Source organism: Aotus nancymaae, unplaced genomic scaffold (assembly GCF_030222135.1).
Source record: "Aotus nancymaae isolate 86718 unplaced genomic scaffold, 86718_ANA_hifiasm-v0.15.2.pri h1tg000040l, whole genome shotgun sequence".
Classification (NCBI taxonomy): domain Eukaryota; kingdom Metazoa; phylum Chordata; class Mammalia; order Primates; family Aotidae; genus Aotus; species Aotus nancymaae.
This window is the reverse complement of record NW_026988454.1, coordinates 127520573-127537845: the sequence shown is the minus strand read 5'-3', so window position 1 is coordinate 127537845 and position 17273 is coordinate 127520573. Positions and strand designations below refer to the sequence as shown.

The 17273-nt window shown below is 40.9% G+C and overlaps 2 protein-coding genes across 3 annotated transcripts in view; one reads left to right on the top strand and one right to left on the bottom strand.

Moving 5' to 3' along the window:
• The window catches only part of BLTP3A (bridge-like lipid transfer protein family member 3A), a 95876-nt gene extending 90297 nt beyond the window's left edge, over positions 1-5579 (top strand). Inside the window, exon 21 of the mRNA XM_012461629.3 lies at positions 322-5579. Coding sequence (XP_012317052.2) covers positions 322-447 — 126 coding nt within the window. The 3' untranslated portion in view covers positions 448-5579. The remainder of the gene's footprint in view (positions 1-321) is intronic.
• TAF11 (TATA-box binding protein associated factor 11) lies at positions 5399-17211 on the bottom strand. Of its 2 annotated transcripts, XM_012461630.2 has the most exons (5): positions 16927-17195; positions 11952-12100; positions 8588-8675; positions 8266-8362; positions 5399-6324 (listed from the first exon to the last, which is right to left on the bottom strand). In XM_012461630.2, the coding sequence occupies exons 1-5, from the start codon at positions 17095-17097 to the stop codon at positions 6194-6196; spliced, it is 636 nt and encodes a 211-aa protein (XP_012317053.2). In that variant the 5' UTR covers positions 17098-17195; the 3' UTR covers positions 5399-6193. The 2 variants fall into 2 exon arrangements, with proteins under 2 accessions (XP_012317053.2, XP_012317054.2); XM_012461631.2 differs by lacking the exon at positions 8266-8362 and having other exon boundaries at positions 16927-17211.
• Positions 17212-17273: the final 62 nt, after the last annotated feature.

The following is a 17273-nucleotide window of genomic DNA, read 5'->3' as shown; positions in this document are numbered from 1 at the left end:
CCCGGGGTGGGAGGCAGAAAGGTTGCATGTGCTGTATGCATGTGGGTGTTTTGGGTTGCTGTCCCCTAGCAGCGGTTTCTAGAAGTGCTGACTAGAGGATAAAAGTCAGGAGCTGGAGATGAATGGTTGCTGAGGGCGTGCTGCACCTGCCAATGAATTCTGAAGAGGGAATCAAGCTCTTAGAAAAGATATGGTTGAGTTATCTTGATCATTGACCTAACTTGTGGATTTTTCTGCACGAACTCTTCCTGTTTCCTTTACTGGCTGTTGTTGCAAGATGATATTACCATGTTTAACTGTGAACTACTTATTGTTCTTCAGGTGAAAGAACTGCCTATCCTACAAAAAGAACTTATGGAAACTAAACAAGCATTGGCCAATGCCAACCAGGATAAAGAAAAACTTCTTCAGGAGATTAGGAAATATAACCCCTTCTTTGAGCTCTGAAACCAGTGGCTCAGCCATCTGTGCCAAGGAGAGAGACTATCACCAGCAATATAGCACCACCTATGACAGAGGGCACTGTCCAGTGCTGAATAAGTCACTACAGACGCCAGAGGGCTGGGGAGCGCTCACTGCACTTGTGTGGGTGTGCTTTCCACTAGCTGTTCTAACTTGGATGGAAGACGAGGGCAAAGCATGACTGTATCCCAGAAAACTGGGGCTTGCCCTGTGTGTGGCACAAGCATCATATCTTGCCTGTATAAAGCCTTTTGGCCCTCTGCATATTAGGTGGAATCTTCTCTACACTGTAGGGCCATTTCACCTCATGGTTTCATGGCAGGGACATTTGCTTCCTTCACAAGTCTGTGTGAACAAGCGAAAGTACCCACCTCCTCGGTCACCCACAGAGCCACCAAAGATTCCATGTCCCAGAGCTTCCCATAGCAGACCTGAAAAGTCCTTGGCCTGAGCTTTGGCCATGGTAGTAGAGTGGAACAGGAAATAGCCCAGCAAAGCAGTGTGGGGGAAGGGGACAGGAGAGGCACAAGAATAAGGGAGACCTGGACTCGGCCTTTTTGGGAAAAGGAACCAAGCTCATATCAATTTGGCTGATAACACAATCAGATTTTTCCGGATTAAGCTTCCTTTCTGTTATACTTTGATCATTGTGATGCTGTGGTAGAAAGTAAACAACAGTAGTGGTTCAGTCATTTAATTTTTCCCTTTTATAATACAACTTATTTGAAATTTAAATCAAGAAAAAGTTTCTGACTCTGACCTAGGTTGGTGGCATGATATGCCGGGGGTCAGTGGAGGAGCTTGCTTCTGAGCCCCCTGTTGTCCACCTGGAGTCCTGCTTGTCTTCCCCACCTATGCTGAGTGGCTCTTCTATCTTCCTGGAGTCCCTGGCACATCTGCTTTCCCAGCTCTGTGACTTTACCATTTCTCTACTCAGCACTTGGTGGTTTGGGAACTGAAAATGTTTTAAACTTTTATATAAACAGCTCAACCTGTTGCCTCTCACTTCCCTCCATCACTGTGGCTTTTAAAAATCATGTATTTTTGACCCAAGTGAAAAAAACAAAAATCCTTCAACCCAGCTAGATTTTGCCCCCTGCCCTATAAAAGAGCTATTTCCCCCTTTCTTTCCTTTGAATTCTTCTCCAACACTATCCCTTCATTCATACTGCCCTGTGATACACTTGAAGCTGTGCTGATTGGACAGAAGTTTATCAGCTCACTTACATATACTTGGCAAGATGGTAAAATAGTAATTTAGTGATGTTACTAAAGTCTTGACCATACATGACTTATTGAAGGAAAGGTGAAAAGGTTTTTTTTATGGGAAATTATGATTGACTTGCATACTCTAGTTTGATGAGGATAAAAAGAAACATGTAATTGCAGTGGTGTTTATAACTAATTGATCACAACCAATCATAGATTTCTTTATTCCTTCTCCACTCTCAATGCTTCACTTGCCTAGGGAAAAAAAATGTATTCACCAAGGAACAGGACTTAATTTGTTCAGACTTTTAAAGGACTTTTAAGTTTCTTTACTAAGGCAAATTTCGAAGCAGCAGTTACTGTGGGATGGTGGGAATTTTTCATGCTTTAGAAATAGAGACTTAGGAACAAAGAAACATCCTTCTGGAGAAAATGCTAATAGGAAGGTACCTAAGGCTTGATGCTTGGTTCAACCTTATTTAAAATTTTTATAAATAACCCGAAAGTAGGATTTTACAATGAAATAAAATGTCACTACTTTCAGGCAGTGAAAGGTAGACTAGAAGAGGTTTAAAAAACAGAAAACCAGAGAAGGGTTACAACAAGCAGTGCTGAGAATACTCAGAAAACTGACAGGTGAGGTTCAACATAGTATAAGGAAATGTATTTATGGAAGAATTACCAGTTGATATACCTAAACGCTATTAGAACTCAGGAAAGAAACTGAAGCATTGCTGAGGGGAGGAGAGATCAATGTGCTGCTGTGGCTAAAAGCCTAATTGCCCTGTGGGCATCATCAGGAAGGACTTTTGCAGACAACAGAGAACAGTGGTTTATACAAAATCATGGATATGTCTTGATCGAACTATCTATGTTTCTACTGACCTTATTTACAAGAAATATGATCGAGAAAGGTTAAGAGAACAGCAAAATTTATCAGGGGATGGAGGTAAATCCATATGAGGACACATCTTTAAAATATAGATGCTATCCTGCAAAGATGAAAGCCGAGGGGAGTTAGATCAAATATCCAATCAAGAGCAAGGACACGGTCCTGTACTACTAGCTCTAGGGGTTTATCTCATAGCCTTAGGTAAAGAAAGCACCTCTCAGAGCAAATATAAATGTAAGGAGCTCATTGTCTAAGAAGTGATGCCAGCAGAAACTATACATGGGCGCAGGTGTATGAGGAATCCTTGCATGATGGCCTTCTACAAGGATTATAGTAAAGTAAGGTTACTTGGTAATATACAACTGAGAGGGCAACTGTGTCCCTTGACAAACTACTCCTTAGTGCCTCTTTCAAAGGCAGAATGTTGATCTGAATGGATCACTGGTCTTAAGTATGGCATCTCTAATGTTCTTGAAGGGGGAGGAGGGAGATCTGGTAGCTGGAAAATATATTTATTCAACCTTAATGCTCACCTGAATTGGTTAAAAATCATATTCTGATTCTCTTCTCAGCCCCTCCTACCCCCACCTACCATATCCCTCTGGCATCCCTCCATGCAAAGAAAATGTCTAATAGGCATTTCTTGGTATACCTTTACCTACACTTGTGCTTGTAGGGTGATAGTAAAAACATATCCATTAAGTACCAAGGCCAACCTCTTAATGGCCGGAGCTCAGTCAGGTCTCTGGGCTCTCTGAAGGAGTCTAGAGCTCTTGTCTATGTGACAAATGGAGGCTTAGAATTTCTGGCTTTCCTCATGTGGCAGCTTTGGCCATTGTGTCTTGAAATCCTCCCTCAGGAAATGTGATAGTGGTTATCCTATGGGATTTTAGTAAAAATCAACTTGCCTAATTTCATATTCCTGTTCATAATGAAGAAATGTGAATGAGTGGTAGTCCTCAGGATAAGTGTAAAGGAAAATATGCAAGGGAAAAGTAGCAATGTCAGCCCTTTTGGACTGATTATGATTTCTGCCTTAGAGCTGTAAGACTTGGAACAAGAAATAACAATACCTCAAGAAAATGTCTGGAGAGATAGCACCACTATCCCTCAAAGACTTCAGCGACTGAACATTACCATTTCAGCTGTGAAGCATTTACAACTATGTATTATCCATGATTGTCTACATTTCCTGTTTACATGTATGTGCTGGGAATATGCTTTAGTGTGTATGGACTAGAGTTTAAATCCTCTCTTTAATTGGGCTGCCCAGATGGCTATCAATCCCAAATTCTGTTTTAACTCACTGGAATAATTAATCTAGTTATTTGATATAAAACAGGTGGGTTCTATTCACATGTCTGCTTTTTACCATCTATTTCATCTAACCTCCATTTTGCCATGGGCCTCAACCTTTATGTCCCCTTTTTATGGTTCTGAAAGGAATGGCTCCCATATATGGAATATATAAGGGATAAACACCACCCCTCACACACCCTGTAACTTAAATGCTTCCATTTAACTCACTTAGATTACTTTCCCCTTAGTGGTAAACAGGGGTTGGGGGATGGGCAGTAATGGAAAGAAGGTAGTTTTAAGTATTGCCATGGTAATATGGGAACTTTTCATTCTAAACCTTTACCCTAATTTTTTCTTCTCTAACATTTATTTAAAATTTGCCTAAACTAAAATCAGTTACAGTAAAATCATTAAAACTATGGAAACAACTGAACTTTGGTACAGAAGTTAGTTCAATGACATCTGGTTATCTGAGAACAGTAAAAGCTGTGTCATTGCCTCATAAAAACTTCTGTCAGAATAGGAATATTCCCATGCACCTCTGGGTAGGTATAGGTAGTAGCTATTGAATGGGAATTATTTTCCCCATGGCACAAGGGGAAACACTCTTGGATAACCTTTAACAGTGAGGCTTTGCTAAGTGGCCAGACTTGGGATTTGATCTTCCTCCCTTGTTATTTATTAAGTTTCAGCCTTATTTAGTATCTCTAATTGCAATAGATATAGTTCCTGCAACTGCTAAAAAAAATTCTGTTAGAGCTGAGAGAGTATCTTTTTTTTGTCAGTTTATTAATTTTTGGTCAAGATTTAGCCTTAGTCTTAAAGCATTTCTTTGTGGAATGCCCCACTGAAGTGTTTTCTCCATTGGCTAAGTACATGTTTAAAGCCATGGGTTTTAATGTAAGATACTAAAAGTCAGATTTGCCCACCTTCATGAGTCCAAACTGTTTCCCCCACTGAGGGTGCTAAACAGAATTAGAATCTTTACTAAGACATGCTCAGGAAAGCTTCACAAGAGAACAGCTTCGGTAGAGAGGAAAAATTCTTGGGGATTGCCAATTACATACAGTAGCCTTATTACTGCTAATCACTGTCAACAAAAGGCCACTTCATTCCCCTCTATTTGAGAAAAACAATGAGAATGTATCTGATGAACTGGAATCCCGGTCAGTATTGGGAAATTTCAATGTTGCAATATCTAGTCAAACCTTGAGTGTACTGGTTCTGTGAACCACCTGTAAAAACAAATTAAATTTATTAAATCATAATGGTTGTCGTATATCTGTTGATAAGCATCTGAAATATATGGGCTTTTATATTGTTTATTTTCTTCTCAGTTTTAGGGGGAGAAGATTATTACATTGTTTTTAACAGTGCTTGAAGTACTCTTTCTTTTATGAGATAAAATTTTAATGGTTTTATTAGAAAAAGGACTCAAATTTTCACAAAATAGCCAAAACCAGTTGTATTGGAACACCAGAAAAGAATAATTAACTTCCCATTACAACAGCTAGACAGAAAATGAATACACATAAGGCAAATTGGAAAACAGTTTAATGATCACTCACCAAAATCCACAGGAGGAGAATCTTAAATGTTTACAGGCACCAGTTATTCCACGATTCCTGCCTTTACCATGTCCTTCATGGTAGAGTATCACAAGTAAAAGTTTCTGGTTGTTTCATGTACTTAAAACCAGATGTAAGAAACAAACTAAGTCTTCGCAACTTTAGGCTTCAATGTGAAACCATTAAAGCTCTTGGCACTTAAGGAGGCTGAGGCAGGAGGACTGCTTCAAGCCAAGGGTTCATGACCAGCCTGGGCAACAAAGCAAGACCCCATGTCCATAAAAAATAAATATAAGTTAACTGGACACAGTAGTGTGTGTCTGTAGTCCTAGCTACTCAGGAGATTGAGGTGGGAGCGTCACTTAAGCCCAGGAATTCAAGGCTGCAGTAATGCCGCTGCACTCCAGCACTCTAGCATGGGTGACACAGCAAGACCCTATCTAAAAAACAAAAAAAACTCTCTTGGAAAGGTTTTCTCTCTGAAAGCAGTTCTTCTGTCCAGAAGATGTTTATGGCCCACACATCTTCCAACTGGCCAAGACAGTTAAATACTTCAAAATGCCCCAAGAGGTCCCAAAATTTAGTCAAGGCAAGTATCAAACAGGCTACATACTTTCTAGGTGTGACAAATAATCAGAGTTTTGAGAGACATTAAAATCATGGAATCCTTGGAGGGCTGAGATTCTAAAGCACCAGCAGACAGTCTTATAGGAAGTCTGGAACCAATACTTCTTCTGTCAGTAATAAGCCTTTCTAGACTGGTCTAGAAGAAGATGATTTTTTTGTGCTTCGAGTTAGGGATCTGTCCTTTTGACTTTAACCTTCTAACGGCTTCCCTCATATGTTTGGGTTGCAGTGGTGGCATTTCTCCCCACTTCTCACACACATCCAGTGCTAAACAGAGGGTAAGAGAAAGTCTTATTATCACACAAGAATTTACTAATCACATAATCTTTTTGAGCCCTGTAATTCCGTTAACCTTTCTTAAGCTTGCTAAGGAAATAAACCAAGACATTTTTACTTTAAGAGAATGCTATAAAATGTATCACATCAGTTTTAGTATAACATCTCATATCAGGCTTTATCATAGACAACAGTTTAAAACATATTTCCTATAGGCTGCATGCTATGGCTCAGGCCTATAACCCCAGCAGTTAGGGAGGCCAAGGTGGGAGGATTGCTTGAGCCCAGGAGTTTAAGACCAGCCTGGGCAACATGGCAAAACCTTGTCTTTACAAAAAAATAAAAAAGTTAGCCAGGGTGGTAGTGCGCACCTGTGGTCCCAACTACTCAGGAGGCTGAGGCAGGAGGATCACCTGAGCCCAGGAGCTGCTGTCACAGTGAGTCATGATCATGCCACTGCACTCCAGCCTGGGCAGCAGTGTGAGACCCTGTCTCAAAAAAATAACTACAAAAAAATAAAATTAAAAATTAGCCAGGTGTGCTAGTGCATGCCTACAGTCCCAGCTACTTGGGAGGCTGAGGCAGGAGGATCTCTTGAGTCCAGGAGTTTGAGGTTGTAGTGAGCTATGATCACACCACTGTTACCATCTCGTTTTGTATACCATCTTAATTTATGATTTGTAAAAGGAAAAAAAACCACTAAAAAAAGTAAAGATCACGCCACTGCACTCCGGCTTGGGCAACAGAGCAAGACCCTGTCTCAAAAAATAGTAATAATTTAAAAGTATATATCTCCTGCTTAGAAAATAAAAAATTTCACCAGCTAGAGTAGCAATGGGAAACAGCCAGGCTTTTTACTCAATAATGGGGGCAGTTCCCAGGGATCACAACATTAGGGACAACTTACCATCCCATACAGGTCAGCCCTATGATTGCTTTGCTTTGCTTTTTTTTTTTTTTTACTTCCTCTAACACGGATCATAGGAAACAATGCTTTTCTTATATCTTTACTTTTAGCAGCAGAAAAGAGCAAAGTCCACAAGAGAAAAAAAAAAAAATCTACTTCTAGGGTGGGCGCGGTGGCTCATGCCTGTAATGCCAGCACTTTGGGAGGCCGAGGCGGGTGGATCACGAGGTCAAGAGATGGAGACCATCCTGGTCAACATGGTGAAACCCCGTCTCTACTAAAAATACAAAAAAATTAGCTGGGCATGGTGGCGCGTGCCTGTAATCCCAGCTACTCAGGAGGCTGAGGCAGGAGAATTGCCTGAACCCAGGAGGTGGAGGTTGCGGTGAGCCGAGATCGTGCCATTGCACTCCAGCCTGGGTAACAAGAGCGAAACTCTGTCTCAAAAAAAAAAAAAAAAAAAAAAATCTACTTCTATCACCCTGGGCTGAGGAAAGGAATCAGGGAGGGGATTTCCCAGATGGTTCCTTGCCGCCTGTTATTGAAACTTGCAAGGAATAATGGTCCTGTTCTCCTGAATACAGGGCTCCCGACTTGGTCAACTTCAAGTGCAAATAAGTACTTGTACAGGTGCTCTAATAAGTTCCTTTGTATAGATATTCTTAAAAATAAGAGGCCGGGCGCGGTGGCTCAAGCCTGTAATCCCAGCACTTTGGGAGGCTGAGGCGGGTGGATCACAAGGTCGAGAGATCGAGACCATCCTGGTCAACATTGTGAAACCCCGTCTCTATTAATACAAAAAAATTAGCTGGGCACGGTGGTGCGTGCCTGTAATCCCAGCTACTCAGGAGGCTGAGGCAGGAGAATTGCCTGAACCCAGGAGGCGGAGGTTGCGGTGAGCCGAGATCGCGCCATTGCACTCCAGCCTGGGTAACAAGAGCGAGACTCCGTCTCAAAAAAAAAAAAAAATAAATAAATAAGATCACTACAGGTACAATCCAGTATTTGTAACCAATACTACTCACCTTCTTCTACCACCTCCCCGACGAAAACCTTGGAAATACCAGACATAGCAATAACAACATTCTGAGACACAGAGGTGCCAGTGATGGACTGGATCAGCTTGAAAGAAGGACAAAGACTCCGTGATTATGATAGTCAAAGACTGGCTTTGAACACAGTACCAATTAATTCACAGAAAAAGGTAAGATAACTGAGGGACATTTTTTTCCCCCACCTAAATAATTCACTGACTTGTCTAACACCTCACTTCAAATGCCAATAGACATGGCTCTTGAGTTCGGTTCTAATGCATGATGGAAATGAAGTGTGGTGGGCCATCCTTACCCTTTTGATGGCTGCCTTAGGGAAAGCTGAGCGGCGATACATTTCATAACGGTTCAGCTGCTCTTCAGAAAAAGAAGAAACCAGGATTCTAGACAAAGATCCAGGTAACTAAGTTAACTTATAAGAATGAATACTCAAGATATTATTAAGTCAATAAAAGTCTCAGACAGATAAATTCTTATGGGGTCAATGGCATTAGGCTTGGTGCCGTGAGGAATGAAGATAAAACACTTCTACTCCTAAGGAACTTGAGGAAACATAAAATAAAAACTTTTTACCATTTAAGAACAATGAAAACAACAACATTGGGTCACTGTATCATATGATACAGACTATGTTTTCAGCATTAGACTCAATCTCCGTAACTCTACCTTACTGAATTTCATCTGATAGTAAAAATTTAATATACAAATTTATAATCAAACCAGTAGTTTTCAACATTAACAGATTTAGGAGAAATATCTGTAAAATATATGGAAACAGTTAATACCCCTAATGTATAATTAATTCTTTCAAATGAATAAAGGGGCCATATCAATTTATGAAAATGAACAAAGGATATGAACAGGAAATTTACAAAAATACCAATGGTCAATCAACATGGGGGAAACAAATTAACCTTTATTATTAACCAAGGAAATATTATTTTCATAGATAACATTTTTCACAAGTCAGATCACTATTAAAAAAAGAATGGTAGGCTGGGCGCGGTGGCTCACACCTGTAATCCCAGCACTTTGGGAGGCCGAGGCGGGTGGATCATGAAGTCAAGAGATCGAGACCATCCTGGTCAACATGGTGAAACCCTGTCTCTACTAAAAATACAAAAAATTAGCTGGGCATGGTGGCGCGTGCCTGTAATCCCAGCTACTCAGGAGGCTGAGGGAGGAGAATTGCCTGAACCCAGGAGGAGGCGGAGGTTGCGGTGAGCCGAAATCATGCCATTGCACTCCAGCCTGGGTAACAAGAGCGAAACTGCGTCTCAAAAAAAAAAAAAGAATGCTATTAGAATATGGGGCACAAACCCATACATGCTGGCAGAGAACTGGAACACCTTTTTGGAGAGAAATTTGGAAATACATATGAAAAGCCTTTGAAAATGTTCATACTATTTGAACTAATAATTACACCTCCTAGAGGTAATTGGAAGAAATGGACAAGTATAGATGTGTCCAAAGATCCTCCTTGTAATGTCAAAAGAAAAAAAAAAATCCAACCAGAACCACTACAGGGATTGATTAAATTATAGTTCAACAACATAATGGGATACAATGTAGCCATTAAAATGATGATTTATGAGCATATTTACTGACATGAAAATATTTAGCTATACATAGCAAACATCTAAAAACACTTTGAAAAGGTTCATATATTATACCCAACTATATACACTTAGAGTAAACTCTGGGTGGTGAGTCTCTGGGTAATTTTTTCTATTTTTCTGTATTCTTTGAATTATTTGCAATGAGTCCATACTACTTTTACAATCAGAAAATATAATAAAGCCATTTCCATTTCTAAGAAAACTATGACCTGGATGTATAATTAGTGACATGGAAAATATTCACCATATCTAATGTGAAAAATAGGCTATAAAAGAGTATTTGACATTTTTGAAAAAAAAATTTATTTATAGATATATAGTTATAGAAATTCTCTTGAAACATTTTTTTTTTTTTTTTTTTTTTTTTGAGACGGAGTTTTGCTCTTGTTACCCAGGCTGGAGTGTAATGGCACGATCTCGGCTCACCGCAATCTCCGCCTCCTGGGTTCAGGCAATTCTCCTGCCTCAGCCTCCTGAGTAGCTGGGATTACAGGCATGTGCCACTATGCCCAGCTAATTTTTTGTATTTTTAATAGAGACAGGGTTTCACCATGTTGACCAGGATGGTCTCGATCTCTTGACCTCGTGATCTACCTGCCTCGGCCTCTCTTGAAACTTTTAACAATCGTGATGTATCTTCGTGATAAGGTGATTTTTTCTTTTATCTATCTATCTATCTGTCTGTCTATCTATCTAGCTATCCATCCATCCATCCATCCATCCATCCATCCATCCATCCATCCATCTATCTAACTTTTAGAAAGAGAGTCTGGCTCTGTAGCCCAAGTTGGAGTGTAGTGGCACGATATTGGCTCACTGCAACCTCTGCCTCCTGGATTCAAGTGATTCTCCTGCCTCAGCCTACTGAACAGCTAGGATTACAGGCACCCACCACCACGCCCAGCTAATTTTTTGAATTTGCGTTTTTTTTAAGACGGAGTCTCACTCTGTTGCCCAAGCTGGAGGGCAGTGGCGCGATCTCTGCTCACAGCAACCACCACCTCCCGGGTCCCAGTTCAAGCGATTCTCCTGCCTCAGCCTCCCAAGTGGTTGGGATTACAGGCATGCGCCACCATGCCTGTCTAATTTTTGTATTTTTAGTAAAGACAGGGCTTCACCATGTTGGCCAGGCTGGTCTTGAATTCCTGACCTCAGGTGATCTGCCCGCCTTGGCCCCCCCCCAAAGTTCTGGGATTATAGGCACAAGCCACGGTGCCCAGTCTAATTTTTTGTATTTTTTAGTAGATACAGGGTTTCACCATGTTGGCCAGGCTGGTCTTGAACTCATGGCCTCAGGTGATCCACCCACCTCAGCCTTCCAAAGTGCTGGGATTAGAGGCATGAGCCACTGCGCTTGGCCTCTTATTTAAAAAAATTTTTTTTTCAAAACAATTATGTCACAGCATAGAAAATATAAATACATAAAAAGAAGGGCAGGCGTGGTAGCTCATGCCTGTAATCCCAGTACTTTGGGAGGCTGAGGTGGGTGGATCACTTGAGGCCATGAGTTCAAGATCAGCCTGGCCAACATAGTGAAACCTTGTTTCTACTAAAAATACAAAAACTAGCCTGGGCGTGGTGGCACACCCCTGTAGTCCCAGCTAGTTGGGAGGCTGGCTTTTAGCATTAAGCAATGAGAATTGCTTAAACGCAGGAGGCAGAGGCTGCAGTGAGCTAAGACTGTGTCATTGCACTGCAGTGTGGGTGACACAGTGAGACTGTGTCTCAAAAAAAATAAAATAAAAACATAATATAACAAGACATGACATGACATAACATAACGTAAAACATAGTATAGAGCTAGGGTTTCACTATGTTGCCCAGTCTGGTCTCAAACTTGGCCCTCAAGTGATCCTCGCACCTTGGCCTCCCAAAGTGTTGGGATTACAGGTGTGAGTCATCATGCACAGCCATAATGCACTAATCATTTCATTTTCTTTTGAGTTTTTAAAAGAAAAAAAAAAAGGCCAAGAAAAATTTATTAAATTTGTGTGGTGAAGTGAGAGCCTTGAGATGGGGAATGATAAGAAGGTGACTTACTGCATCTTCTGAATCTCATCTTCATCTACCTTCTGCTTCTTCTCTTTCTTTTCTTTGGTATCTATTTTCAGTTTTTTGGCTGCAGGAGTAAGTAATGATGAGTCTTCCCTTTCAACTGCTGTTAAATCTGAGACATCCTGACTCTTGAGCTGGGAAGATGAAAGAAACTCTATTATATATTTGCCCTACTTTCCAGGCTAGGGGAAAGTAAGAAGACATCATCCTTATTACAAAATAACAAATCCATTTATTGAGTAGTTTTTCAGCTCTAGGAACTGACTGTACCACCAAGTGTACGATACAGTATCTCTCCTAAGGGAAGATTATAGCTCAGCCGTGGAAAGAAAACCCGCTAAATAATCTAGTTTTCCAGTCCAGCTATGAGCACAGCTCCAGTATTTGTTTACAAGGGTAATGAAATGCCAAGGATCATGAGAACCACTCTCCCCATGGACCCACTCTTCTGATCTTATTCTTTAGAGGAGATGTCAGCAAAGTCCCCTCCATTCAGCCAGCTCTTCTGCCTCCAGATCTACAGATCTCTTTACTGCTGCTGATTCCATATAGAATATTAAAAAGGAGGCCTCTTCTCATCAAAACTGTTTATTTGGAACTTTCAAGTGAGCTTCTCACATGTAGTGCTCTTTCGTTCTTATCCTTCAGTCCTACTGTTTCATGCAAATATTTATTTCACATTACTAGTCTTTTTGAAGATAGGTTTGTCTCTTATTATTTATATCTCTCCCCTATCAGCATTTAATTACAATTTTACTAATGCTGGATGTTTAATAAATGCCTGTTTAAATCCCAAGTAGGCAAAGACAGTTCTCAAAAGAAGACATACATGTGGTCAACAATCATATGAAAAAAGCTCAGTATCACTGATCATTAGAGAAATGCAAATGAAAACCATACTGAGGCCTGACGTAGTGGCTCATGCCTGTAACCCCAGAACTTTGGGAGGCTGAAGCGGGTGGATCACTTGAGGTCAGGAGTTTGAGACCAGCCTGGCCAATATGGTAAAACCCCGTCTCTACTAAAAATACAAAACTAGCTGGGCGTGGTGGTCTGTAATCCCAGCTACTGGGGAGGCTGAGGCAGGAGAATAGCTTGAACCCAGGAGGTGGAGGTTACAATGAACCGAGATTGTGCCATTGCACTCCAGCCTGGGCAAAAAGAGCAAAAATTCCATCTCAAAACAAACAAACAAACAAAAAAACTATAAAGAGATACTATCTCGGCCGGGCACAGTGGCTCATGCCTGTAATCCCAGCACTTTGGAAGGCTGAGGCGGGTGGATCACCTGAGGTCAGGAGTTTGAGACCAGACTGACCAACATGGTGAAACCCCGTCTTAAAAAACAAAAAAAAAACAAAAAAGAGGTATCATCTCACACCAGTCAGAATGGCTATTATTCAAAAGTCAAAAAGTAATAGATACTGGCGAGGCTGTGGAGGCAAAGAAAAGCTTTTAAACTGTTGGTTGGAGTATAAATTAGTTCACCATTGAGGAAGGCAGTATGACAATTCCTCAAAGAACTAAAGAAGGAATTACCATTCGACCCAGCAATCCCATTACTGGGTATATATACCCAAAGGAATATAAATTGTTCTGTTATAAAGACACATGCACACTTATGTTCATTGCAGTGCTATTCACAATAGCAAAGACATGGAATCAGCTTAAATGCCCATCAATAATAGACTGGATAAAGAAAATGTATTTTCCCATATATACCATGGAATACTATACAGCCATAAAAAAGGAGGAGATCTTGGCCTTTGCAGGGACATGGATGGAGCTGGAGGACATTATCTTTAGCAAACTAATGCAGGAACAGAAAACCAAATACTGCATGTTCTCACTAATAAGTGGGAGCTAAATGACGAGAACACATGGACACATAGAGGGGAACACACCCTGGGGTCTATGGGAGAGTGAAGGGTGGCAGCAGGGAAAGGATCAGGAAAAATAACTAATGGATATTAGGCTTAATGCCTGGGTGATGAAATAATCTGTACAACAAACCCCTATGACACACATTTACCTATGTAGTAAAACACATCCTGCACATGTACCCCTGAACTTAAAATAAAAATTATAAAACTGCCTGTTTAATAACCATAAAAACCAAATCCAAACTTCACCCCCTCTGATTTAATGTAGAATCTTAAGTATACTACAAAACTCATTAATGAGATTTAGCTTTTTCTTAAGAAAAATTCAAATTTAAACTCATACAGGAATATGGGAATAGGTGGGATGAAGGCAGTCTATCTTTGACAATCTTTTCAATTTCTTTTTAGTCACCGATTTATATAAGTTTTCTAACTTCTTTGTGCTTCAAGTTTGGTGATTTGTTTTTTTTTTTAAAAAAAACACCTATTGGCTGCACGCAGTGGCTCACGCCTGTAATCTCAGCACTTTGGGAGGCTGAGGCAGGCAAATCACAAGGTCAGGAAACGGAGACCATCCTGACCAACTTGGTGAAACCCTGTCTCTACTAAAAAAAATACAAAAATTAGCTGGGTGTGGTGGCGCGCAACTGTATTTCCAGCTACTCGGGAGGCTGAGGCAGAGAATCACCTGAACCTAGGAGAAAGAGGTTGCAGTGAGCCGAGATCATGCCACTGCACTTCAGCCTGGCAACAGAGCAAGAGTCTGTCTCAAAAAAAAAGAAAAAAATCACCTATTTTTCTCAGATTTTCATATTTATTTGGCCTAAACTTGAACATTATATGTCTTTACAATTTTAAATATCTCCATATTAATGCCTATAGTCTTTCATATTTTGTAATGTTGTACATTTACATTTCAAAGAATCAGGTTTTAATTTTATAATTTCTTATGTTTTTTTTAAAGTGCTAATTCATTAGTGTCTATTTCTATCCTTATTAACTCCTTGTTCCTACACTCTTCTGATTTATTTTGTTTTTTATCTGTTTTTTTTTTCTTCATACTCGCTCTGTTGCCCAGGCTGGATCATAGCTCACTGCAGCCTCAAGTGATCCTCCTGCATCAGCCTGCCAGGTAGCTAGGTCTGCAAGCGTGATCTACCCTACTAGGCCCTTTTTCTGGTTTCTTGAGTTAGGTGCTTATTTATAGTATCTTCTGGTTGTTAATAAAAATATGTAAGGTTATACATTTTTCTTTAAATAAAGCTTTGCCCAAATCCCATAGAATTTGAGAAAGTCTTCTTTAGTCTAAAGGCTATTTTTAAAAGTTTAAAATTTCTAGGGGATTAGTTCTTTTTTGGTGAGAGAGAAGCTTTTTGTAGTTAATTTCAAATTTAATATATTGCATTAACAAGATGTGGCCTCTTATGATTTCTACGTTTAAGAATTGATATTTTTCTTTGTGGTCTTGTACATGATCGATTTTTAAAAGTGTTTCAGAAACATCATAATTTTATCCTCTGTTCAGTGCAAATTTATATATATAGTGAGCTCTCTAGTGTACTAGACTAATTATTCAAATCCTTGCTGTCCTTGACACCTGTTTTAAAGTTTCCTTCTTGACCAAGCATGGTGGCTCCTGCCTGTAATCCTAGGAATTTGGGAGGCTAAGGCGAAAAGATTGCTTGAGCCCAAAGAGTTCAAGACCGGACTGGGCAACATAGTGAGACTGTGTCTCTACCAAAACAATGTTTAAAAAAAATTTAGCTGAGTGTGGTGGAGCATGCCTGTAGTCCCAGCTACTGGGTAGGCTGAGGTAGAAGGATTGCTTGAGTCCAGGAGGCAGAGACTGTGCCCTGGCACTCCAGGCTGGGTGACAGAGTGAGACCTTGTCTCAAAACAAAACAAAACTGCCTTAAAATACTTTTGTCAAATTTTCTTTTTCTAAAAGTTCTTATTTTATATATTTTGATGCAACTTTACGCTCTGAAAGGTTATTTCCATCTAAACTACTGTTCACCCCACAATCTCTTAATTTCCTTCTGGCTCTTAAACCCCAAGATTCTACTTCTAGAAATGGAATCCAGAGAATGATGAGTTTCTGGTCCGGATCGATGCTCAGCTAGGCAATACTGCTGAACTCTCTGTAGCATAAAAACACCAGACCCATCAATTGAGTCTGGTGTTTTTATGCTACAGAAATCCCTGATCGCCTGGCGCGGTGGCTCACGCTTGTAATCCCAGAACTTTGGGAGGCCAAGGCAGGCGGATCATGAGGTCAGGAGCTCGAGACCAGCCTGGTCAACATAGTGAAACCCCATCTCTACTAAAAATACAAAACATTAGGCGGGCATAGTGGTGTGCGCCTGTAATCCCAGCTACTTGGGAGGCTGAGGCAGAAGAATCATGTGAACCTGGGAGGCGGAGGTTGCAGGGAGCTGAGATCGCGCCACTGCACTTCAGCCTGGGTTACAGAGCGAGATTCCGTCTCAAAAATAAACAAAATAAATAAATTTTAAAAATCTATCTATCTATCTCTGATCATTAGCATCCAGGTCACCAGTACCAGTTAAATGTCAAGAGGGTAATAACACGATTTAACCTGTAACTCTATAAAAATCTGTCTCTCTTTGACAGGTCTGATAGACCTTCCTCCCTGTAAAGACAAAAATTGTCTTAACATCTAAGAGGAACCAGATTGCGGTGAAACGGGTGCTATGAATCCTGGGTTTTAGCTCTTGCACTACGTCTCAGTGTGACATCGGATCCCAATTTCCTCACCACGAAAGCCAACAGGCTATTAAAACTCCCTTAGAAGTAGCTTTAATCCCTAAATATCCAAAATATTAACACTGTGTTAATCCAAAAATATTAACACAGTGCTTGGGCCTCTGGAACCGAACCAGCACTGGAGTTTTGTTTGGTCATCTTCTCTCTTCCCCTTCAAGATTAACGATCTGGAGGGAATTCTGGTGAGTTCGAGTTCTCGTAACTTGGGAGGGACTACCAGAAGCCCAGCGAGCAGCCAGTAACACAATCTCTGGGTATTCCTCCAGCTTCATCAACACATCCCTTCCTACCTCGCATTCCTCCGCTGCAGCTTCTTTTAAGTCCGTATCTGCGTCTCCGTCAGTTTCCTCTGGGATTCCATCCGTGTCGGTAGCCCCCGGGTCCCCCGGCGCAGCGACCGTCTCATCCGACTCCCCTGTCTCTCCACCTTTGTCGGTGGGCGACTCGCGGGCATCGTCCATCGCGGAGAGGATTGGAGGGGAGAAGAGATCGCAGCACTGCCCGAGGCTGGAGCTCGGAACCCCGAGCTGCACAGGATAGGATCTTACTTCCTGTAGTCGCGCCGCGATGACATCACACCTACCGCTCTCCTGAGGGGTCAGTTTGAGGCGCGCGTAGAGGCGACTTGACGACTCAT